The following is a 26,545-nucleotide window of genomic DNA, read 5'->3' on the forward strand; positions in this document are numbered from 1 at the left end:
CGAGCATTTTACAGTTCATGTTATATTTCTGCTGCTAAAGACTTGATCTAAGCAGCAGCTCAAACAGGGAGATGAACCACATTGCTGGAATACAACACTTCCCCCAACTGAACTGAAGGAAACACTGTACTGGCTGTGTGCTAAGAAAAGCAGTGAGAAGATTCTGAAATCATGTCTGTGGGATGGACTGAGGTAGACAACAACATGTACAGTGAAGGATCAGAGGAAAACAGGCAGCATTTTGTCAGTTTTCAGTGGTTTATTATTTTCTCCATCTTTCAGTAGGAACCATGTTTTTACTAATCAAAGCTGAAAATATCATATAAGCACATTTGAAACAACAGGAGTTGACCAAAGTGATGCACAATTAAAACAGACAATGAAACACAATGAGTAGAAGACAAATCTAAAGAAAATAACATTATAGGAATGAAAGGTTACAACAAAATGAAAAGAAAGACGTCACATTATCCAGCTCTACTTAAATCTAAATCTAAAGAGAAGAGATGGGTTTCTTTGGTTGCTCTGTTTTTGTATCTGGATCTCAGAACATCCAGGAGCCTCTGGCTGGACGACTTCTAACTTGGTTTGTGCATTCAGTTTGGATATTTTAATTTTCTACAGAAGTTTTGATATAAACTTGGGCCTTTTCTTAGGACTTTGTTTGGACCTCCAGCCATCTTTTGTTTGCTCTCCTGCCATCTGGTTTTCTACCTTTTCAGTAAGATTAATAACTGCTAATTCCTAAAAGAGCACAACAATGAAACAGTATTGGGCCCTAAATGGAGTCTTGGGGAACCCCACAAGTAATCAAGGGTGCAGTGGAAAAAAATTACCCCAGAAAAGTGAGAAGCTTTGTTCTGTTACAAACAACTTGAACTATTTCAGAGCAGAACCTTTGATGCTGATGTTGTGGAGAATCTGGATGAGCCGCAGCAAAAACAGTCAAGGTCCAACAATATTTGTCTTTGTAATTTATTAAAGAATAAAAAGAGTAACAGTGAGTAATTCTCTGGAGGATAAATGCAAAGTGAATATTCCAGGTGAAAGGGCAGAGCTCCGACACCAGGCTCAGGTTCAGAGATCTGACCCAGAAAAAAACACAAAATGTAAACTTATAATAGTATCTGTCCTTCACACAGCACAGCTTTAGCTTTCTTGTGAAGACAACTGGACTCCTCAGCCAAGGAGTTTCATGGTCTTGGTGTTATTAGACCTCAGTGCTTGACGCTGGTCACAACATAATCACATACGATGACAAAAGATGAGAAGCTACTCAGTCTGGTCTATTATGAGGCTGATTAACCCTATAAACTGCAGTCAATTCCGCCTGAAATTTCTACTGAAGATGTACAGAAAGTAAATTGAATGCTGTTCTTGAACTGTTTGGAGTACAGGCATGGTTCTGGTCTCATTTGAAAGCTGACAACCGGAATGTTCACCCAGTGCAGTCAGAATTACTCTAGGTGCTACTGGCACAGAGTATTTGATGTTGGCACACACTGAATTAGGATGAATTTTTTTCTCGCCTACATTTTTTCCCTAATAAAACACCTGAAAATAAGTGTGGCAGCACTGTGAGAGCTTGAAAACACAATAGTGCAAGAACCTGGGGTCTTACCTAGTTCAGGTCAAAATTTCATAGCAATACTATAAGAAATGAGTGTTTCACACATGTTGTTGTAGGGCTATGCCCAGGCGTTGTCCATTTTGCACACCCTTGGCACACCCTGGCACAGCCTTGGCACAATGGTATATTTTTGTTTTTCACTCCGTTTGGACATTATTTTCACTCCAAAAACTCAAAAACAACTCAAATATGGTTGTATATATAAATGGCTGTAACTGGCTTGACGTTACTTTCTTTACTTTACTTTTCTTCTGACTTTGGTTTTATGTTTACGTTGGATTTGGTTCTGTTTTGAGGATGTGGCTGCAGATTCTGGACACGGCAGGAATTTCTTTCCTTTCTCTACTTGAACCATTAATTCTGCTTTTTGTTTCATGGCCATCAGGGAGTCAACTCGTTCTTTCCATCCCGGTTTGCCCTCAGATTTCTCTCCTTCAATCAGCATGTCAATGTAGTCTGGAGTGGAGAGAGGATTGGGCTTCAGTGCAATCTCTTTCAGTCTGTTCAGACATTTGGAGGATTTCTCAATCAGTTTCACCTCCTCAGTCTGCAGACGATCATATTCAGCCTTCAGTTTATCAATCACTCCCTGAACAGTCGCCTTCTCTCCTGTGGCTTTCAGATATTTTTCTTTCAAGTCTTTCAGTGTTTGTTTTTCTTTCACTTCCTTATACTCCCATTTATACTTTTGATTAAAGTGTACATTCCATGGGCATTTGTTTGGGCACTGAATACAGGATCCATTTCTCATTGCAGCACAACCTGCTTTATTTTTATCATCTGGTATCCCACAAGGATAGTGACAGGTATAATGACACACCTGACAGTTGGTGATGTAGGATCCAGTACCAGAAATGTCATGTTGATAAGGCTTTGTGACAGTTACTTCAATCTCAAATTCCTCATTTCTGGTCATCTCTGCTTCATGATCTTTGAGTTGTTTTGTTGTCTCTTTTATTTCTTCCATCTTGGCTAACCCAAGTTTAATCTGCTTCTGTAAATTTTCAATTGAAATCTCAATCTGCTGTCTCTCTCTGAGGACCTCCTTTGTCAGAGTCAAGCTTTTGGTTTCTATGCCATTCAGAGCAGCAAAGAATCTTTTCATGCTTTTTGTTCCCATGTTCCAAAACATCTGATCAAAGCCTCCATCTTCATCATCAGCTATGTTGTTAGAGGCAGATGATTTGTTGTCTACAAACAACGCTGAATTATTGAATTTGAAGTGAACTGGCAGCCCGTCATCTGTTTTAGGACATGGGACACCTGAAGCTTTGATGGCCTCTAGAACTGGAGGCTGCTGGCCGTCTGCAAATGTCACCAGAATCCGGATGTTTTCTGCCACATCTTTGCCAAAGATTGAGAGAACTGAATCAAACACATATTTCTGAGATGGTGTGAGTCGTGCTAAAGCAGACTGAACTACAAAACACACAGCATCAATTTCTGTGACACCACGATGATCAGAGAAGAGATTACGTAGCTGCTCTACAATTTCCCTGTCTCTGTCTATGCCTCTTGTGTCTCCAAAGCCTGGAGTGTCTACAATAGTCAGTGAGTACTCTATTTTGAAACCCTCCTGGTGGTTGATCTTGTAAGCTGTGACTTCAGATGTTTGGCTGTGAGCTTGTGATTTGGACTGACCCTCATCTACCAATTTAAAACGATAGTCGTCCTTCCATTCAACACCTAGAATGTAGTTGATCATTCCGTTAATGAGGGTTGATTTTCCAGCACCGGTTGCTCCAAGAACCATTATTGTGCGATTATTTTTAGTGGAATGTTTCCCAAAAGTAAAACTCCTGCATCCTGTTATATTAATGTGTTCTTTTTTCAGGGGAGTTTTGTACACAGAGAGAGATCCTACCCGTGATTGTGGTTTGCGTTTTTGTTTAACAGCATCAGCAAGCCGTTTACTGCACTCAACCTCCTCAGAAATACAACCACTTGGTGGTGAATTAACAGGTTCTGAATTCTCAACTGGCTCTGTTTGTTTATCAGCATTTGATCCTGTGATGTATTTTTGTTCATCAGCATTTGATGATGTGATGGATGTTTGTTCATCAGCATTTGATGATGTGATGGATGTTTGTTCATCGGCATTTGATGATGTGATCGATATTTGTTCATCAGCATTTGAGGATGTGATGGAGGTTTGTTCATCAGCATTTGATGATGTGATCGATATTTGTTCATCAGCATTTGATGATGTGATGTATGTTATAACTTTTCTGAAACTTGACTGTAATTGGCGAAGCATTATGGAGCAGTCTAGCAATTACAACTACGGAACTACAGTTACACTTATTGTTTTCAAGAGAGTTACTAATGACAAGATGAGGTGAAGACTCTGTAGTCAGAGAAGATCATCCATCTTGATGGCGAGTCTCTGGTCTTTGGTCTAAATCTGCACATGGAAATATAAGAAAACAGGATCCATGAAGAAAAACTTTGCTATTATCTTGACATGTTAATAACTTGTAGTTGACTTCTCACATACCTCTTAATTTGTTTACAAATCAATCAGAAGTCCATTCATTCCTGTAGAAACCTCTTTGATGTCCAATGTTTTTGCAAAACTCCTCCTTCCATCTTTTTTTCAGTCTAGAATTTCCCTTGAGTACGTTGATAGACTTGGTGGATGATGGAGAGACCAGACTGTGTCCAACGAAGCTGGAAAATTAACTAGTTAACAGGATGTTCAGCTGTTTGACTGTTGTCAGTCAAATCATGGAATTGTGTCATGACAAAAGAAGTTAGTTTAGCTAGTTTAAGACATGCTAGCTGTGTAGTACACAGAGAACACACGTACTGTAGTTTTTACATCCTACAACAAAATTTTCCACAAAACCAGCATCACATGTGGCGTAATAAACTCCTCGTTTATTTCTCTCCTTACATTATTGGTCCTGTTTTAGAGGCAGAAAAGCTTCATGAAAATATTCAATAAAACTGGATGGTAGAAGCTGATCTGAGCCTGATCAGCCTCTTGTATGGCTTTGCTGAAGCTTCCATCCATCCATAATTAAATACATTTACAGTTGAAGACAAAATTGTCAGTCCCCCTTTGAAATTTTAGTGTTTTTCTTTTTTTAAAAATTCCCAAACGCTGTTAAGCGAATGAAGAATTTTTGACACAGCTTTTCCAAACATCTTGGTTTTATTTTGGATGCTTACATTATTTTACTTTGTGAGCAGAAAAAAATGATTTAACAAAAAACAAAAATTATCAGAGTCAATAATATTAGCCCCTTAAGTACTGACCTTCTTATTGAGCTAAACCACAAACTACTGTAGTGCAATCATGTGCTTTAACCTTGTAGTTCTCACAGCTTATAATCACTCAATCAAGTTAAAACTGGGTGTCCTACACTTTTTCTCACAGCATAAAAACTTAATAAAGGATTTGAGCTGTGATTTGAGAAAGCATCATGGCATAAACAAAATATATCAATTTAGACTTGAGAAAAAGAACTGTTGATGCTTACAAAACAGGAGAAGGGTCTATAAAGTTATCACAGCATTTCCAAGTGTCAAGAAGGGAAGTAGGAAGTCTCATCAAGGAATTCAAAAAGAACCACCACAGTACAGAACAAGTCTGGCAGAGGTAGGAAGTGAAAAATTTAAAAGACTCTGGGAAGAAAACTTGTGAGAGATGTGTCTAAAGATGCTAGAGCAACCACCAAACACTAGTTAATGACTTTGACTTAGAGAAGTCAGAATTGTATTGTCAAAGAAGACAGTCACTAGAGCCCTGCACAGAAATGGACTGCAAGGATGCAGTTCAAGAAAAACTCCACTTCCACACAAGAGACACCTTCAAGCCAGACTGCACTATGATAACAACAACCTGGAGAAAGATTATGAATACTCAACGCGTGTCCTTTAGTCAGATGAGACCAAATTGGAGCTCTTTGGTCGTAGAGACGTTGCTTATGTTTGGAGAAAAAAGAGAGAGGAGTAGAACCCAAAGAACACCGTCCCCACAGTTAAACACAGTGGTGGCAGTATCATGATGTGGGATGCGTCAGTGTGTCTGGAACTGGGAATCTGGTCAAGGTTTAAGGAATCATGAAGAAAGAAAGATATATGAAGATTTAGAAAGAGAACCTCCAGCAGTCGGCTGCTAAACTGGGTCTGGGTCATCGCTTTGTCTTCCAACATGACAACGACCTAAAACATACGTTGCTCCTGGTGAAGATCTACCTCCAGAAGACTAAAGTGAACGTTACTGACTGGCCTGCACAAAATGCTAACTTATCTCATTGAAAATCCGTGGGGTCAACTGAAGACCAGGGTCCATGCCAGAAGACCATCAAATGTGGAGGAGCTGAGAGATTTGCCAAAGAAGGATTGGCTGGGATTCCTCAGGAGATGTCAGAGACTTGTTACAAACTACTGTACAACAAACGACTGCAAGCTGTTACCCAGCGAAAAGGAAACACAATTGACTGTCAACATCAAGGGGGATATTAATTTTGACCCTGGTAGTTTTTGGTTTTGTTCAATAAATTAGTCTCTTTGTGCAAAGTAAAATAATATAAGCATCCAAAATAAAACTAAGATATTTGCAAAAGCTGTGTTAAAAATTCTGTGATCTGTTTAACAGCACTTGGGAATTTAAAAATACAACACTAATATTTCAAAGGGGGGCTAATAATTTTGTCTTCAACTGTACTTGCATTGAACATCAGAGAACACAGGCTGCAGAATATATGAATTTACAGACATAAAACCAAATTATGTGTACAGGAGGAATCAGAGGTGACTAAAGTCTTAGCAAGCGTCACAAGAGTAATAATAAAGAATAATAATAATATTGTTAAATATTTTAGTCAAAGTCAGAAATTTCACTTCTGAAGTGTGGATCAGTTTAGCAGCTTTAGGGGTTTTTCCTGATAGATAACCAGTTGAGTTTAAATACTTTAGCATTTAAAAAAAGAAGTTGTAGAGATGGATGACAACAAACCTCTGTTGGCGGGGCTCAGTCCAGTCCTCTGGTTCTGAACTGAAGAGCTGCAGCGATTTACTGCTTTGGATTCAAATCACTTTCTCCAAATATCCTGAAATCCAAAATAAACCAACTATGTTCAAACAAACATATGAAACATAAGCAGTACATGGTGCAGTAATTCTACTGTAAGGCATCATTTATCTTTAACTATCATTAATATTTAAATTCCCTGTGGTTTACTGCCATTGTGGAACATTCCTTGATGTCTTCTAGTGTAAAGAGTCACATTTGTGCAGTCCAGGAAAATCGATATTTTTTCCTTTCTCATTAAAATACTATAAATGCACTCAGTAGTGAGCTAACATGTCTTTGAATCAGAGCTGCAGTTCAAACCTGCCAGCAGCAATTTATTTAAACAGGCAGGACTGACAGTTATAATTATTGGTAGAATAATTATAATAATGTGCCTTTCATTCTCCATCTATCTACAACAGTAAACAGTAAATTTATACAGGTGGAGCTGAAAGCTGGATGAGACTGCAGGCAGCACAAGAAGACATGACTCACCTAAAACCACTTTAATGCCTTAAGTTACCCTGTGACCCTGTTTTTTAGGGTCATGTTGCGATCTTTACGTTTAGGGTCTTATCTTGGTCATCATAAGGACTAGCCTTTCATGATGAACCTTTTTGTTCCTGCTCTCCAGATCTTTCATCATTTGATATAACACCTGCACATTTTTATATATTAGTGCACAGATCAAGAAAACAACATATTGTATTGTGAGATTGTTGTGTTTTACAGATATCTCACTGGTAGTAGAGATACTGTTTCCCAGTATGACTTAAAAAATAAACACGCTCCGCTTAAAACATCCCCCGCCTTATATATAGTACCTCTAAGTGCAAGAAATAATAACATATAGTGGACGATACACCTACAAAATGATACATCTTCACTACAATAAAAAAAAACAGTCAGGTCAAGGTCATGCACCCCAAAAGGCACATCTATACTATACAGAGATGGCCTGGGTGCAATATGAATCAAATCCCTCAAGTAGTTTCAGAGATATGCTCCGGAAACGAAATGTGGACATACGGACGGACGTACGGACATATGGACGGACGGACATATGGACGGACGTGCCCATGCCAATACCCCCTCCGTGCCTACGGTCGGTGGGGGATAAAAAAGTACTAAAAATAGTACAGAACTTTTATCTGTCTCCACACCGTGTTTCCTTCAGTATTTAAATATGAGACAAACGCTGGTATAAAGCTCAGACTCTGCTGTGTTCTATGATCTGAGCTTCACATCTGGGCAATGGAAAGTTTATCAGTAACTCAGACCAGAGTAATGGATGAAGAGATGTATGCACATTATGATTTCAACATTTGATATAAATTCAACATTATTTTTTTCTGACACTTCATCACATAGAAAAGCAGCTAACATGGTTTCATATGAGCTCCATCTCCCTGTAATAAACACTTCAAGATCAATTCAACTTAAAAAGAAGGAATGTGAAATTAGACGTAAAGTTCATAATTCACGTTTGAAGGATTAAAGGGTTTTATTTTTTGTCATGAGAACCTCTCAGGCTGTACGGTTGGAGTCATACTAACACAGTCCATCATCTCCAGAATACGTATCTTTGTTTGGAAAGCTGAATGTTTTATTTACTTACAGTCAGTGTGTTGGACAGTCAAACTGCTGATGGAGTTGAAGTGCAGAAGGAGTCTGTGATACACCAGCAACAACGTTCACCTCCCTGTTAGAAAGAACATTTATTTCACTGCAGCACTCATAAAAATCACTGCCTGCTAACAACAGTTCATAAAAACTCAAGTTTGATTTGAGTCACTGTTTTCTTCAGGGTTTCCAGTAAAAGTCAGAATAAATTCATCTAAATGAGATTTCACATTAGCATCCATAATTTGAGACAAGATATCAGAAAAAACAAACTTCAAATAAAAGAACAGCATCGTTAAACTCATGTGATAATAATTTACAAACGATTGCAAAAAGAAATAACAGAGTGCTGCTTTGTGCTCAAAATGCAACTAAGATAATTAAAACCATTGAAACAGCATTTAAACATGATGAGGAGACAGAAACTTACCGCTCAGTTTGCCTCTGATCAGATCTGAAGGGTGAGCTCGGCTGTAGCTGCTTTTATATGCACAGTGCACACAGAGAAATCATCCCAAACCTGAACGTGAAATGAAGTCTCTGCACACATGCAAAGTAGTTTTGGGTGGAGGGAAGGAAAAACTCAGACCATATCAAAAGAATGAGACCATTTCCCCGAAATCATCCGTTAAACTTGAAAGCGAAAGTGTTTGCCGCACGGCTCTGTGAGTTATTCAGTCTGCTGCAGAAGCAGAGCTGTGGTCAATAAGACTGTTCTACATTATTATCTCAGTTACAACAAGGAAAGTTATACATTTCACCCCAAATTATCTCAACAAATCTGAACAATCTATGTTTAATCTATGACCACTGTACATGTTAGCTGCATATTTTAAATGTATTATGTGGCGTACACGGAGATAGTTAACCACTTCCTGGCAGCAGGTTATGTCGTTTCTGGGAAATCAGCGTGATTCTTCTTAGTTCTGCCTCCCATCACACTGAAGAAAGAGATGAAAATACCACCACAATAACTACAAAATCAGATAGCATTCAGTACATACAAATACTTTTTGTATCAGTACATATTTGAAGTAACTTTAAGTATAATTGAAAAGAAAATCAACAGCTTGCTTTCAGATTTTCATTATTTCTATTGTTTTTTGTTGTTGTTGTTTTTTGCAGTGGTGAAAGGAGGCTTTTGGATCAGTAACACAAATTTCTTCACAATATTGTATAAAATATTAAAGCGGAATTCAGCAGAAATGTGCATGTATATATGGTAGATATTGAAATACACAAGTGAAGTATCTCCAGAATACGCAAATATGAAAATTTTCTCAACAAATCTGAACAATCCATGTTTAATCTATGACCACTGTACATGTTAGCTGCATATTTTAAATGTATTATGTGGCGTACACGGAGATAGTTAACCACTTCCTGGCAGCAGGTTATGTCGTTTCTGGGAAATCAGCGTGATTCTTCTTAGTTCTGCCTCCCATCACACTGAAGAAAGAGATGAAAATACCACCACAATAACTACAAAATCAGATAGCATTCAGTACATACAAATACTTTTTGTATCAGTACATATTTGAAGTAACTTTAAGTATAATTGAAAAGAAAATCAACAGCTTGCTTTCAGATTTTCATTATTTCTATTGTTTTTTGTTGTTGTTGTTTTTTGCAGTGGTGAAAGGAGGCTTTTGGATCAGTAACACAAATTTCTTCACAATATTGCATAAAATATTAAAGCGGAATTCAGCAGAAATGTGCATGTATATATGGTAGATATTGAAATACACAAGTGAAGTATCTCCAGAATACGCAAATATGAAAATTTTCTCAACAAATCTGAACAATCCATGTTTAATCTATGACCACTGTACATGTTAGCTGCATATTTTAAATGTATTATGTGGCGTACACGGAGATAGTTAACCACTTCCTGGCAGCAGGTTATGTCGTTTCTGGGAAATCAGCGTGATTCTTCTTAGTTCTGCCTCCCATCACACTGAAGAAAGAGATGAAAATACCACCACAATAACTACAAAATCAGATAGCATTCAGTACATACAAATACTTTTTGTATCAGTACATATTTGAAGTAACTTTAAGTATAATTGAAAAGAAAATCAACAGCTTGCTTTCAGATTTTCATTATTTCTATTGTTTTTTGTTGTTGTTGTTTTTTGCAGTGGTGAAAGGAGGCTTTTGGATCAGTAACACAAATTTCTTCACAATATTGTATAAAATATTAAAGCAGAATTCAGCAGAAATGTGCATGTATATATGGTAGATATTGAAATACACAAGTGAAGTATCTCCAGAATACGCAAATATGAAAATTTTCTCAACAAATCTGAACAATCCATGTTTAATCTATGACCACTGTACATATTAGCTGCATATTTTAAATGTATTATGTGGCGTACACAGTTAACCACTTCCTGCAGGTCATGCAGCAGGTTGTATCATTTCAGAGAAATCAGCCTGATTCTTCTTAGTTCTGCCTCCCATCAGTGAATAAACATCAGGAGGTGGGTCTCTCTCTCTCTCAGAGGATATAAAATCTGAAACTGCAGCACTCCTTCAGACGTCGACACATATCTCTGCTGTAAGTACATTTATGTTCTTTGTGTTGTGTTGTATGTACTGTTGTGTATCTTTGCTGTTTAATCTGAGCTCTGGGGTTCATCCAAAGATTCTGTAACTGGAATAAATGCTGAAAACAGCAAGACAATAATAAAGACTTTAACTTAGAGGTGGAACATCTCTGGTAACATTTTATCTGATTCTAATTCTTTGTGAACAGAAGTAATTCTCCTTTTAAAACTACTAAAAAGCAAAGAGCAGCTCTACTGTACATGTTGGCTCTTAATCCACTTCACTGCTGCCTTTTGATCACTGAGCTGAAATTGAAACCTGACAGTTAAAGTGGTTTTGATCAGAGTCAGTGTCTGACAGTAAATAGAAATGTGTGTGAAAGTATTAAGGTTGTTCCAACAGTACCTTCCTTTTGTATGTAATGTAATTTATTCCCCTGTTTTTTTCAGGGTTTTTTTCTGTAAAAGCAGAGAAACTCAAACTGCTGCTAAACCAAACTGTCTGTGTTATTTAGTCTCGGCCAAAAGACGGAGCCTCAAACCGGCAGGACGATGGAGGTCGCAGCGCTCGGCCGACCGTTCAGTCTTGGGATGCTGTACGACTGTCGCCAGGACATGATCATTCCTGGTAAGGAAAATTATCAAGGAATTAAATGCAACTGTAACTCACTGAACCCAAAATAAATTCCAGCATTTCAATTTAAGAACTCAGGTTGGGAACCTACAGGAAAAAGATTTTTTGGTCTTGGCTCCAGTAGCATGTTGACAGTAGCTGACTGTCTATATAAAATAAAAAGCCACAGAGTTACACCCATCAAGAACAAATGTTTTACAGTGCCTATCATAAGTATTCACCCCTTTGATGGTTTACCATTTTACTGCTTTCATAATTCAATCATGGTCAATAAAATTTGGCTCTCTTAACACAAAAATTTATTGAAAAAAACTCTTTAAAGTCAAAGTGAAAACAGATTTCTATAAAGTAATGTTAATGAAAATTATATAAATAAAAATAATTGTTTGCATAATTATTCACCCCCTTTTTAATTTAATGGTCTAATTCAATAGAGGTCCATCAAATTGTTGCCAATAGTCTCACAATTCGTGAAATGAAGATCACCTGAGTGGTGTGGGTGTGTTTCAAGTGATTGACTTGTAAAACAGCTGTCTGAAGGGTCCAGAGAGTGGTTGATCAGTATTCCTGGCTACCATTACACCATGAAGACAGAAGAACACTCTAAGCAACTCAGGGAAAGGGTTACTGAGAAGTACAATTCAGGGGATGGTTACAAAAAAACTTCCAAGGCACTGAACATGCCCCGGAGTTCAGTGAAATCAATTATCAAGAAATGGAAGGAATATGGCACTTGTGTGAATCTGCCTAGATCAGGACGCCCTCATAAACTGAGTGACCGTGCAAGTAGGAGACTAGTGAGAGAAGCCACCAAGATGTATAATACGTGCGATGGCCGCATGGTCACAAACAGACTCTAACAGGCCATTCCTCCCATAGATATACATAGAAAGGCTAGATAGCTTACAGACGCTGTGAGCCAATGAGGGCTGACGTCGCTACACGGCGGCCATCTTTCCTTGGGGCTGCTGGCTCACTGAAAACATTAATGCCTATGGAGCATGTACGATTTAATTAACCAGAGCTTGCTCAATTTTCAACCGATTTTTAAACGGTTTGATTTGTTCTAAACGCCAGAGATGTCGTTATGTTATTGCATATTTACGGATAATTATAACCATGGACTTTCATATTAAATTATTTAAAAAGTAGATAGTAGAGCATTACCTGCCATAGCTGCACACACACACACACAGTGAAATTAAATCATCAGTGTTTATGTTAAACATTTAATAGTTTGATATTTTATATTTCTAATTAATACATATATTAAATATAAAGGGGTAAGTTGACCCACATGATATTTTAAACTTAAACTGAACAAATAATGTATGTACATTATATAATTTGTGATTCATATTGGTTCAATTTACCCCAAGGCTTTTGGGTCATCTTGCCCATGGCCATCGTTTTGATAAAACCTAATTAATTTAAATGATTCAGAATGATCTTTTGCTAAATGATTCACATAGTTCTATACATTGAATATCACTAACATGCATAATGTATAAGTTTAGACCTGGGTCCATTTGCTTTAGCATAAAAATAATTATACCACAAAAGTCAAAGAATTCCACAGCCAGCTGGAAATGATGTTTGTGTTCTTATTTTAGGGTTTCATGACAACTCCTGTGTAGTTTTAAAGATCAAGGGGATGGTTGGTTAATCTTACCTGTTCTCCCCTACATATATTTTATTATACATTTTTAAATAAACACATTCAGTAACATGACATCAAGGTTTCTTTTATTAACAGGTGCGCACAATTACAAAACAATTCAACATTCACTCCAAACCAGCAGTAACACTAAACCATGCAGCATTCACTCCAAATAAACAGTCAAAACCGTCCCTTCTTAGAGCAACTTCCCATTACCTCCTCTTCTCTGCGTTTTGGGGAAACCTTAAAAACATGAGAAGATACCCAAGATATATGAATTATTGACAACATTTTACACCCTTCTTACCTTTAACATTAATGTAAGGACAAAAATACTGAGCTAAATGATGATATTGTTGGGGTAATTCATGTAGCCTATGCTTGAATGCTGTTATGAAAACCTAAATAACAGTAATATGTTAAAAGAAATGTGACAAAGAAATATTCAATGATTATTATGTAAACAAATGGTAGAAACATTTCTAAAACATCAGGGTCAAAATAACTTGTATTATAAAAGTACAAATCCACTAAGTCAGTGACAATTATCCTAAATATGTCCCTCAAGTCATTTCTTACGAGTGAAAGGTGATTCCACAGGCTCTTGTTTTGAAGGAACGTTCATTTGAGCATCCATATGCTGCACTAAAGTGTGGCATCTTGCACTGTAGGGGGGTATTTTTGCAAACACAAAGCAGCCAGTTACTGTATCACAATGAATCTAAATCTAGGATATATTTCACTAATGAAACAGCTTGGGAATCATGTTAAAACGAAGGAGTAATTATGTCTTTCCCACCTGTATAGAATTAAGTCCAGGTTACTTTGTAATAGTCCAAGTGGCTCACATGTCTCATTCACAACCTCTTGTTTCTTTGCTAGCTAATGCCCAACTGCATCCACACAAATTGTCATTTAGACAAAATATGTTGTTGTCACAAAATTATTGTTGGTCTCAAGGAAACCTATATAATAATTGAAACTCCCAGATTGCAGCCTTGCAAATGGCTGGAACAAACACACAAATATGCAGCGATTTTCGAAAAGAAAAACTGCAATTTCAACAGGTCTGCGCGGCCTGAATCATAGCCACGTTAATAAGGTTTTTAATAAACCAAACTGTTTGTAAATCCGTCAAGAATTCAGCATGTTAAGTGTATTTTTGTTTGTGTAGGTCGCTCACCTTCCATCCACTACTATAGAGCGCTCCGGAAAAGTCCCCCTAGATAAGATGGCCGACCGGTGACGACGCCGGCGAAAGTCCCATCAGCCATCTAGCCTTTCTATGTATATCTATGATTCCTCCACCGTATCTACACTTCCTCTTCCTCGATCTCTCCCCATTGGGGGAGGGAAAAGAAGGTGGGGGAAGCAGAGTGAAGGAGAGTGCTTGTCCTCTGCCTCCCCCTACTCCCTCACTGCCTCTATTTCAACCCTCACAGTGTTTCCTCTACATTCATTAAGGAGCGGCAGGCTGCCATTCCTAAGTCGTAGCTGCCGCTCCTTCAAATTTCTTTCTTTCTTTTTTATTGAAACAAATATACCACCGCTGCAAGCCTCCACCTTCACAGCAGAGTTTTGCAATGGGTCAGATACTCATGAGTATCAAGGTAAACTACAGATAACTATCTTGCTCACTATCTACTCTTTGATATGTCACGTTGATACATGTAATTACTTGCGAGAGCATGGCCTTGACATTGACATTATGTGAAGTACCCAGGCAGCAGGTCAGAGAGTCAGAGGAGTGTCATCTTGGAAAATAGGGCAGCGACTTACCAAAGAAAAAATTTTAGCTTTAGATAACTCATAACAGATTTTGCAGGCTGCACAGTGAGGTAGTGGTTAGAACTTTGGCCTTGCAGCAAGAAGATCCCCGGTTCAAATCCCGGCCTGGGATCTTTCTGCATGGAGTTTGCATGTTCTCCCTGTGCATGCGTGGGTTTTCTCCGGGTACTCCGGCTTCCTCCCACAGTCCAAAAATATGCTGAGGTTAATTGGTTACTCTAAATTACCCCTAGGTGTGATTGTGTGTCTGTATATGTAGCCCTGTGACAGACTGGTGACCTGTCCAGGGTGTCCCCTGCCTTCACCTGAGTCAGCTGGGATAGACTCCAGCACCCCCCATGATCCTAATGAGGATAAAGTGGTATATAGAGAATGGATGGATGGATAACAGATTTTGCAAGAATGCAACAGCAAGAATAAAAATCAATGGTTCTCTATCAGGGTCCTTTGAACTGGAATGCAGATGTCGACAGGGGTGTCCTATCAGTCCTCTCCTGTTTGCACTCTTCATAGGGCCTTAAAATCAATTGATGAGGCAAAATGATGCGATACATAGAGTCTCCCTGGAAGGAGAACAGAAGACAGTCTGTCTGCAGATGATGTTCTGGTGTACATGACCCACCCACCCCACTCCCTCCCAGCTCTACGACAAACACTTAGTAAGTTTGGATCGGTATCAGGGTATAAATTGAACGCTCACAAATACCAACTATTAACTTTTAATTATACGCCCAGTTTGCGCCTCAGAGACCAATATGCTATCAGGGAAGTAGACAGTGTGAAATACCAAGGCATACCAATACCAAAAGTCCTGACAAGCCAGACCTCGAGAAATTATGAACCACTACTCTCCAACATTAGATGAGACTTGGTCAGGTGGAACCTGTTGTCCTTCTGAAGGCTGATCCAGCACGCCATGATAATCAAAATGCATATCCTTCCAAGAAATTTTTACTTGTTCCAGACATTGCAAGTGAATATCCCAAACAAAGCATTTTCAGAATGGGACAAGATAATTTCGAGATTTTTATGGCAGGGCAAGAAACCAAGAGTCAGATTCAAGACACTCAAACTCCCAAATAGTTCCCCAATGGAGAAAGGGGGTCTGATGCTCCCTTGTCTTAAAACATACTACATAGCAGCTCAGACCAAAACCCTGATAAATATTTGTAACCCGGACTTCTTAGCATGATGTAAGTCAACTGAATGCCAACCAGTGCTTCCTCTAGGTTTTTTTTAGCAGTGGGGGCAGGCTCTCTGGGGAGCTGTGACAGCGTAAACAAATGACACATGACTGCAGATTTTACTTTTACAACCTACTGACTGAATGGGGAGTTGAAAATAGCTTTTTAAAAGCTGGATGTAAAATAATAATTGAAAAAATAAACAATAAAATAAAATAAATAAAGATAAAAACAACAATAATTTCTTAATGGTGCTGTAGAATTAGTGACAAAGTTTGCACTTAGGCTCAGAACAATTCATTTTTCTGTTTTTTTTAATAGAAGAGCTCTTGGGCTCTGTTGTCCTATAGGGACAGAGTATTGATAATTGCTCTTTTATTGGAAATACACTGAATTTATGTATTTTTTTAAATTATTTAACACAAATATTGACATGTATACTTTGCAATAAAATAAGAAAGGAAATAAAGGCTTGAGACTCACCATTATCAGTGTGGCAAAACCATGAGTGGAACCGGCTATTTTTTTTCAACCCATTTGAAGTCCCAGCGTGTTAGCCTGTGCATCCCTTTAGGTTTTTCTCCTCTGCTTTCATCTCTCTGTCCTGCACCACCACAATTTTTGACCTAACCATCATCATTTATGAGTCAGTAAGAGACTAATGATACCTGACTAGTGTCTTCTTTGTCAAGTTTCTTTTTGTAGAGAAATATTTGAACAAGTTCATCTGAAAATGCAGTCAGCAGTTACATCATGGCATTTAGATATTAGCTTAATGTTATCAGTTAGTTTACTCACATTAGCGACACTGAGTTGGCACTGTGCCCAATTAACTTAAGTTACCAATAGGTTACATAGCATTAGCTGGGCTTCAATATTTTGCAAATTTCTGTTGAACTTGTAAAATCTATGATCAGTTATCTTAAGCTAATAAGTCTACCTTTTCTTCAGTCAGTCACTGCTCTATTTTCCAGAACGTCATTCCTCTGATTCTCTGACCTGGTGCCTGGGTGCTTGACGTGACGTCACTTTCAAGGCCGCACTCTCACGAGCAATTAACAACGTATCTACCTCAAAGAGTAGATACTGAGCAAGATAGTTATCTGTAGCTTACCTTAGAACTCACTAAGGTAAAAAAAAAAAAAGGAAGAACTTTGAAGGAGCGGCAGCTAGGATTTAGGAATGGCGGCCCATCACTCCTAAATGAATGTAGAGGAAACCCTGACCAACTCTCAGCCAAGATCCAGCTGCAGGCTATTATTGGAAGTAGAGAACTGAAATGCCACCTGGGAGAAACCCAGACATCGTTTTGACAAAATACTAAATAAAGCAGACCTGCAACAATCAAACAATAGAAATCAACCAGCTCACTGTCTTGGAGAGAGTTTAACTGGAAAAATATGGTCCGATTCTTTAAAATACCAGCTCAGAAACAATTTTTTTTTTTTTTTTTTTTTGGGGGGGGGGGGGGGGCAAGCTGGTAACTGGAGAGGATGTGGAAATGTAGGAGCAAACCATTTTCATGTGTTGTGGGGGTGCCCTAGGATTCACAGCTTCTGGAAGATGATCAGGGTAGCATGGAAAAGGTTTTGAGAATCAAGATTGGTCTTTTTTTCAGGTCTTGTACTTGGGTAAGATGCCACCACAACTTGTTGGTTACCCTAAGACATACTTGTCTAGAATTATGCTGGTTGCCAGCAAGAAAAGCCGTTACAAAAAAATGGCTGTAAGGACCCACTCTCTATAGAAGACTGGTATAATGTGGTGCATGATATTTTTGCAATGGAGAAATTAACATTTGTACTGAGACTCAAAATGGACATGTTTGATAAATGTTGGAATGGTTGGATTGAGTTTATCAGCCCATATAGGCCACATTTTAAATGACATAACACAAGCTGTTCGATGACACCTCTGGTTCTCTGCTACACAGATTTTGTTGCTGTTGTTTTGTCGTTTTCTGGTGCGTATGTATGTGATTTAGTTTTTTTAATTTTATTTTTATATGCTTGTTCCGTATATCCGTTCATTTACAGAATTGAAAAAGAGTTTGCAATGCACGTTTGAAGGATATTGTGTATGTGCTGACTTTTTTATGGAATAGGACACTTTAAAAAAAAGAAATCTGTCCAATCAATTATACTTGTATTGCCGTTTTTCCAAAGTAATTAGGATACTCTGATTCTGTGTTATTGTTTATTATATACTGTTTATATTCCATGTTTCTATGTTTCTTTAATGTTACTCAGTAATTTATCAAGATTTGCAATTTTCTTTTTGTTTTCATTTGTTACCAAGGTGAAGCCAAGAATCAGAAACAAACTTCAATTTCATGTTTGTTTGCATTATGTGCATCTTAAGAGATGAAGCTATTTATAGGTGTTGCAGTGATAAAATCCTTCCATCCATCCATTCTCTATACACCGCTTTATCCTCACTAGGGTCATGGGGGGTGCTGGAGTCTATCCCAGCTGACTCGGGTGAAGGCAGGGGACACCCTGGACAGGTCACCAGTCTGTCACAGGGCTACATATACAGACACACAATCACACTCACATTCACACCTACGGGCAATTTAGAGTAACCAATTAACCTCAGCATGTTTTTGGACTGTGGGAGGAAGCCGGAGTACCCGGAGAAAACCCACGCATGTACAGGGAGAACATGCAAACTCCATGCAGAAAGATCCCAGGCTCAGGCCGGGACTCAAACAAGGGATCTTCTTGCTGCAAGGCGAAAGTTCTAATCACTACTCCACTGTGCAGCCCAGTGATAAAATGTTCAATGAAAATAATCAGAAGTAAAACAAAAAAAATCATTTTAGCCCCCCAACCCAGGGCTCCAGACTAACTTTTTTTCCGAGGAGCACAGTGGCCCCTAACTTGAAATTGTAGGAGCGCAAGCAGAAAATTTAGGGACGCACACTAAAATCGACTTGCAAAGTAAATATTCACATTTTCTCCCATTTTCATTGTATTACTGATAAATATTTTAACATTAAATTCAGAAACTATAATGTTTTCAATTCACATTTTATTCTGCAGCAGTTGACAAAACATAACAAGAAAAGCACTCAGAGAGCGCAGTACTCCACCAAGGCTGCTCAGTTGACGTATAATTTCAGATGGATGAAATCTTTAATAAAAATGACCTTGTACTGAGCACAGGCATGTATTATGCATGTACATGTTATGTATGGATACCAAATCACGTGCAAATCACATTTATAAAGGTCTGTTGATCAGTTTATCACTTTTGGCCAACCTTTGTTTTGCTGGTGTTGAAATAACCATTTCCTCCAGGCTTTTATTTTGAAGGCATATTTTTAATGGTACAGGCTTTTATTTTGTCACCATTCCAGCGGCACAGGAAGTGACGAAGATGCTGCCGAAAAGTCCGAAAATTCACATAAAAATGAAAGAAAATGGTTCCACGCTGTTGCTGTCTAGCAAAGGATGTGTCTAAACTTAGAAGCAGCTGGAATGGGGACAAGCTCTTACAGTGTTTCCTGAATAAAGGAATGAAGGTGAATTTGCGTTCAAATAAGGCTGATGACTGAACGTAAATAAAGGCATTGTGAAACACCAGGAGCTTCACCGTCATTCGCCCCACACTCTCACACACATTGGCCCGCCTTCTTCTTCTTTGGTGTTCGTTTCCATTCTTCTTTTGGAGTTGAAGTTGGTTGGCAAACCAGCTCATTTGCGCATTACTGTCAGCTACTGGGCTGAAATGTGCAGCAGAAGTTTGTTAGCAAGGAAAGTGATGAACTGATCAACAGACCTTTAGAAGAGTAATTTACACGTATGTAAGTCACGCAATTCAGTATTCGTACATAATGTTCACATGCATAACACACACCTGTGCTTGGCGCCAGGTCATTTTGTTTGTGGGTACATCTATATTAAATGGCCACATTCTATAGTGTTGGGATTTCTAATCATCAATAAAAAAAAATAATATTAACAATACTAATAAAATGCTGCATTTCTACAAAAAAAATGCAGCATTTCTGACAATGCTACATGGGGGAATGAACCGCCTTGGCCGAGTATTGTGCTCACTGAGTGCTTTTCTTGTTAATGCTTACTTCTGCCATTCCTCAAATACCACCTCAACTAGATATTCTCCCAGCTTTACAAACCAGTTTCTACATAGAAACTGGAATACCAACAGTTGTCCTTCTCAAATTCTGCATAACTCCACCCCTCACTGCTTCCATGTTAACCAATCAGAATGTGCAGCTGCTCCTCAGTCTGCTAGCTTCTCTCCTGCTCTCTGTGCTCACATAAACTGTATTTTCTATACAAATGAATTCCCAGTAAAGCTGTTAAGAATGAGGAGGAAATAGTGACTGAAACACAGACCATTCAGACAACATGTTAACCAGCAACCATTTAATTTCCAAACTGCTGCTTTGCTGCTAATATATATATTTTTCTGTATTTTAGCAGTATCAAAAACATGAGATACAAACAATGGCTCTTATCCATTCTTATGATAGTTTCTTTTAAATGACCACACAGAGAAAAACCACACAAAAAAAGTTCTGGTCTAACAGTCATTTACATTAGTGTCAGCTGCAGTCAACTGTTTATTCTGTCGATAGCAGGCACAGAGAGAGTCTTTTTCCTGAAACGGGCAATTAAAAGGTACGGACCATGAAACAGCCTTTTAAAACCAGGACTAAAAGTAAGAGTTATATGTCATGGTGAAATTAGTTTTGCACAGCAGAACCAGTCTGCATTGTGAAATTGTCTGTCTGCACTTTAGAATTATTGTGCTACAGGGGAGAAAAATGACTCTGGTTGGTTTGTTTTTCTTCAAACCAGTTACAGGTACACAAAGGATGGAGCCAGAGTGAAAATGATTTTGAAAATAGTGACACTCATAGAGCAAAAGAAGAGAAAACTGCATGAAGTAGACAGCCAGTTGCAGGTTTATACCTAAAGTCTGCATCTGGCCTACATCTTTCCAGTGTTTCAAGCTGAAAGTTAAAACTGACGCATTGAGGGGAATGAGAGCTTCATGACTTTGTCAAAAGGGAAACAATATGAGACCTTAAAGGATGGTGGAAGAGGATTTTATTTATTTTGTGATTTGATCATGCAAATAGCAGAACTTCTGAGAAAAGGAGAAATTGTGTTGCTTTTTGTTTTGTATCTCTCTTCCATCATTTCTCTGATTTATGTCAAAGTAAAAGATAATCTAACTTTTAATATTCTTTCTGGCAGGAATGACACTGTGGGACCGCGACGACTTGGAAAGAAATACAAAAGAGCAACTAAAACCCAGTAGTCAGTTTGAGATAGTTGCATCTGAATCAATTGAGGATAAATCATCGGCGCTGAATGTCGAGGCCTCCCTGAAAGCAAGTTTTCTTGGTGGACTGGTCGAGGTAGAAGGATCAGCCAAATACCTACATGATGATAAGAAATCTAAAAATCAGGCCAGAGTAACACTGAAATACGAAACAACTACCAAGTTCCAGGAGCTGTCCATGAATCATCTTGGGAAAGGCAATGTGAAGCATCCAGATGTTTTTGAGCAAAGCTTAGCAACACATGTGGTCGCAGGAATCCTTTATGGGGCACAAGCCTTCTTTGTGTTTGACCGTGAGGTGTCTGAAAAAGAAAACCATCAAGACATTCAGGGCAACTTGAAAGTGATGATCAAGAAGATTCCCTGCTTTTCAATAGAGGGCGAAGGTTCCCTAAAAATGGAAGATAAGGACACAACAAATGTTGAGAAATTCTCTTGCAAATTCCATGGAGACTTTTCTCTTGTGAAAAATCCAGTGTCCTATCAGGAAGCAGTAGAAGTCTACCAAAGCCTGCCAACATTATTGGGAGCCAACGGAGAAAAGGCTGTACCAATGAAGGTCTGGTTGTTGCCACTGACTAGTTTAGATTCTTCTGCTGCCAAACTGGTCCGTCAGATAAGTATAAGATTAGTTCAAGAAGTACAAAGTGTCCTGGAGGACTTCAGTGAGCTGGAAATGAGGATCAATGATGCTCTGAGATCCACCACTGTACAGCAGTTCCCACAGATTGGAGAAAAGATTAAAGGTTTTAAAGAGATGTGCTCTGAGTTCAAACTGGAATTCCAACGAACCTTAGCAAAGAAACTTCCATCAATCCGAGGAGGAGGAGAAGAAGAGGCTGAGCTGGCAGAGATCCTGAAGAAAAGACATTCTTCACCTTTCAACAGCAAAAACCTGAACGAGTGGATGGACTGTAAAGAGAGAGAAATCTTCATTCTAAAATCCTTCACCAAAATGATGAAAAACACGAAGATCATCTCATCTCAAGCTGGTCTAGATGAAGAACTTTTCAGTGCAAAGCATGCTGTGTGTTTTGTCTTCACCTCACTGAGAAGTGATGAACCATACCTCTCAGCTTTATCAAACTACTTAAAAGGAACGACCAAATCAGAACAAATTCAGGATCCACGCATTCACAATATAGAGAAAGAACAATGGTACCGTTCCAAAGAAACAACAGATGAAATGAGGAAAAAAGCAAAACTCTCCAGTGATTTTGCAGAAGCCAACATGGAAAACAAGAACACAAAGTTCCTGATGGTGGGTTTAACAAATGAGACACAGAAAGGTTCAAGCATCTACCTTTATGAAGACGGTTTCTCTGTCAGTGAGAACTTTGAGCCGCCTTCAAAGCCTGAAACTGTGACAGCAGCAGACATAAACCACAACAGTGTGAATCTGAAGGTTTCTCCTCCCAGATTTGGAGCAGAGAACATCACCTCCTACTTTGTGGAGTTCTGTGTCAGAGGAGAGGAGGAATGGAAGCAAAAGAAAGTGCTGAAAGCTGGAGAAGTCACAGTGAGCGATCTGAGTCCAAACACAGAGTACATGTTCAGATGCAGAGCAGTGACCTCAGCAGGCATCGGGCCGGCCAATGTAGTCAGTGACTCCATTAAAACCTTACCCTGCAGCCCTCCTGGAGAACCTCACGTTGAAGCAAACTCATGTGAGATCTCAGTCAGCTGGAAGAAACCTGCTGAGCTCGGACAGGACGTCCAGATATTGAGCTACATCTTGGAGTTTGCACAAACAGACAATAAGGGGAAACAAGAAGATTTGCAGTGGAAACAAATGAAGACAACGGCTGAAGAGGCGATCATTTCAGGACTTCAGTCAGAGACAGGATATGCAGTCAGGGTCAGATGTGACTGTGGTGTTGATGGAAAAAGCAAAGAAAGCATCACTGTTAACGTCTCTACAACGAAGCGTGAATTTGCACGTCTGGCCGAATACCTCAAACACATAAGCAAGGAAACAAACTCAAACCAGCCCTTAATTTACAAGCTGCCTCTGGAAGAAGAAGATGTGGACATAGACGGCTGCAGGAAGTTTAACTTTGGCAAAGAAGGCATGAGGCAGAATCGTACGATAATGCTTCTTGGAGCGACTGGATCAGGAAAGTCGACTCTCATCAACGGAATGATCAACTACATTGTTGGAGTAGAGTGGAATGACCATTTCAGATTCAAGTTAATTGATGAGGATCAATCAAAATCACAAGCTCATAGTCAAACATCTGAAGTCACGGTGTACAAAATCAACCACCAGGATGGATTTAAAACCCCCTTCTCTCTGACTGTTGTCGACACACCAGGGTTTGGAGATACCAGAGGAGTAGCAAGAGACAAAGAGATCACAGAACAAATCCGCAGGCTTTTCACCTCCATTAATGGAGTCAGTGAGCTTGATGCAGTGTGTTTTGTTACTCAGGCTTCTCTTGCACGACTAACAGCAACACAGAGATATGTGTTCGACTCGGTGCTCTCCATCTTTGGCAAAGACGTGGCAGAAAACATCCAGATGCTGGTGACTTTTGCTGACGGCAAGCAGCCACCGGTTCTTGAGGCAATAAACATCGCTGAGGTTCCATGTCCAAAAAATGACTTGGGATTTCCTGTTCACTTCAAGTTCAACAACTCAGCACTGTTTGCAGACAACCAAGGTCACGGGCTCGGTGGTGAGGACTCGGATGAGGAGGACAACTTTGATGAAATGTTTTGGAAGATGGGGATCAAAAGTATGGAGAAGTTCTTCACTGCTTTGGGGAAAATGAAAACCAAAAGCTTGCTCATGACCCAAGAGGTGTTGAAAGAACGAAAGCATCTTGAAACAGCCATCGAAGGTTTGCAGCCGCAAGTCAAAGCTGGACTGGCAAAACTGGAAGAAATTAAAACAACCCAACAAAAGATCAAGGACCACGAAACAGTCATGACTTCAAATGAAAACTTTGAGATTGAGGTGGACGTTACTAAACCAGTCCAAATACAGATCACAGAGAAAGGAGCGTACATTACCAACTGTCAGATATGTTCAACAACGTGCCACTACCCATGTGCGATAGCAAATGACAATGAGAAACGTGGCTGTGCATCAATGGATGGGGCAGGGATGTGCACTGTCTGTCCTGGAAAATGTATTTGGCGTGTTCACTTCAACCAGACATACAGGTGGGAGTATGTTAAAGTCAAAGAGAAGCAGACACTGAAAGAGTTAAAGCACAAGTATGAAAAAGCTTCGCAAGAAAAGATGACAATACAGGAACTGATTGAGAGACAAGAGGAGGAGATTGGTCATCTTCAAGACGTGATAGTGGGCCTCATGGATCGGTCAGCTCAAAGTATTACTCGTCTGCAGGAGATCTCCCTGAGGCCAAACCCCCTGACCACTCCAGAGTACATCGACATGATGATCCAAGGAGAAGAATCAGAGGCCAAAGAGGGCTACCAGGCTCGGATTCAGTCTCTGGAGGCAGTGAAGGAAAGAGCAACACTCATCTCCAAAGTAGCCAAACGAGACAAACGTAAAATATCAGAGGAGAAATTTTCAGAGGAAACACAGGAGAGGAAGAAACCGAAAGGCTTCTTCGAGAAAATTACAAATTTCTTTGGATTGTCAGGATAAACATCACAAGGTGTGCAGGTCTACAGACATCTTCGGATCTTTACAGATGTCTGTAACTAAGTTTGGTCTCGATATTTCCCTCTATTCTTTTCATTAATAAAACTTCTCCAGTATTTAGAAAATGTTTCTGATACTTCTGATTAGTGCTGGTCGATATGGAAAAAATCATATTTTATATCACAATAACAATATATGTCATGATATACCACGATACCACAAGTTTTTCATGGACCTTCTGTAGCTGATAGAAGAGGTTTGTTGTGTTGACATCAGGCGCGGGAATAGTCTTGTAGCATAGTTTGCATATGATCGTGTTCTGCTCCGTGTCAGACCTCTTGAACCCAAAATATAACCAACTCACAGACGTACCCCCTCTTTTTGGTAAAAGTGCTTCTTCTTGGGCTGCCTGCATAGCTGTCTCTGTCTGTTGCGACTCCAGGCATGAAACTTCAACCTGTTGCGAGTCCATCGTTCAGCACTCATGAGTTAAGTAATATAAAGCATGTCGCAAACCTGCGTGAGAATCAAAGAACGTAAACCCACAAGACAGAGTTTCTTTGCAAAAAATCTCTTTTTTATTCTTCTTTATTTTCACTAATATAAACTTAGAGCATGCATAGTGACAAGAAAACTGTCATACCATCGTCGCAGGCTATTTAATGATATATTTGCTGTAATAATTGATAAAATTAGGTTAGAAACTGTTAACCGTTCCTGCTCAGTTGCCCGACCATGGTCAGAAAGGACAGGGGAGGTTGGTTCTCCGGGGCCGAAGTTACTGCAGTTTACTCCGGGGTTAACCCCCTTCACTTTACCAGCAGTTGTAGAAGGCAAAACACAGGAGCCCGGCCTTCTCTGAGAATGCTGCAGCCTTTATTGCAGATAGACTTTGACTATACCGTAAAGTTGCAATAACCCAGAAGCTACGCTTATCTTAACTCTTCTTCTCTTAACCGGCTCTCGTCTTCACTCGCTCCTGCTGCATTCAGGGTCGCTCGGATAACTCGCGCTCGCTCGCTCTCTCTCTCTCTCTCTCTCTCTCACTCACACACGCTGCTCTCTCTATCGCGATAGAAACGATAGAATAGAAATGTCACAACAGACACTTTTCTTTCGTTCCTACAATATGTATCGTCATATCGCCCAGCACTACTTCTGATCATTAATTATAGGCTCAAGGTTCTTGATTAATGACATTTTGTTGTGAGTGTGGCTTTTTAGCGTTTAAATTTACTTGCATAAATTCTAATGTGACAGCTGTTAATGTTTCATGATTAAAAACAGAAGGTTGCTATAAACTGTGCAAGTTAAAGCTGAAGTCTGTCAAGTTGGTGATTTTATTTTTAGATTTGAGACCCAATATGTTTATATTTTTGGTGAGCTGATTAGAAAGAAAAGTCATTTGATAACTGAGGTGTTGGTACCCGATGTGACAGAAAATAAAGTTTTACTGTCTGTTAAATGTTATGTGACTGAGCTGGAATATTAAATGGATTCTGTTGGAAATGCA

At 39.1% G+C, this 26,545-nt stretch overlaps 2 protein-coding genes and 1 long non-coding RNA gene across 3 annotated transcripts; 1 reads left to right on the top strand and 2 right to left on the bottom strand.

Annotated features, from left to right (window-relative positions):
* Positions 1 to 239: 239 nt before the first annotated feature.
* si:ch73-170d6.2 (uncharacterized) lies at positions 240 to 4,028 on the bottom strand. The gene has a single exon (XM_051953968.1). It carries the CDS (start codon positions 3,885 to 3,887, stop codon positions 1,866 to 1,868), a length of 2,022 nt encoding a protein of 673 aa, XP_051809928.1. The 5' UTR covers positions 3,888 to 4,028; the 3' UTR covers positions 240 to 1,865.
* A 105-nt stretch (positions 4,029 to 4,133) lies between these two features.
* On the bottom strand, positions 4,134 to 8,796 carry LOC127535502 (uncharacterized). The gene is made up of 4 exons (XR_007944340.1): positions 8,707 to 8,796; positions 8,272 to 8,355; positions 6,597 to 6,690; positions 4,134 to 4,300 (listed from the first exon to the last, which is right to left on the bottom strand). It is a non-coding gene; the product is annotated as an uncharacterized LOC127535502 (long non-coding RNA).
* A 2,032-nt stretch (positions 8,797 to 10,828) lies between these two features.
* Positions 10,829 to 26,545, top strand: LOC127535327 (uncharacterized). The gene is made up of 3 exons (XM_051952989.1): positions 10,829 to 10,836; positions 11,341 to 11,453; positions 21,326 to 26,545. Exons 2-3 carry the CDS (start codon positions 11,378 to 11,380, stop codon positions 25,033 to 25,035), a joined length of 3,786 nt encoding a protein of 1,261 aa, XP_051808949.1. The 5' UTR covers positions 10,829 to 10,836; positions 11,341 to 11,377; the 3' UTR covers positions 25,036 to 26,545.

Source organism: Acanthochromis polyacanthus, chromosome 9 (assembly GCF_021347895.1).
Source record: "Acanthochromis polyacanthus isolate Apoly-LR-REF ecotype Palm Island chromosome 9, KAUST_Apoly_ChrSc, whole genome shotgun sequence".
NCBI lineage: Eukaryota > Metazoa > Chordata > Actinopteri > Pomacentridae > Acanthochromis > Acanthochromis polyacanthus.

Bases quoted from the DNA above. Each gene is read 5' to 3' on its own strand.
- si:ch73-170d6.2 (XM_051953968.1), bottom strand. From the start codon at position 3,887: ATGCTTCGCCAATTACAGTCAAGTTTCAGAAAAGTTATAACATACATC.
- LOC127535327 (XM_051952989.1), top strand. From the start codon at position 11,378: ATGGAGGTCGCAGCGCTCGGCCGACCGTTCAGTCTTGGGATGCTGTAC. The intron at 11,454-21,325 runs GTAAGGAAAATT...TCTTTCTGGCAG, and splicing joins CCAGGACATGATCATTCCTG to GAATGACACTGTGGGACCGC.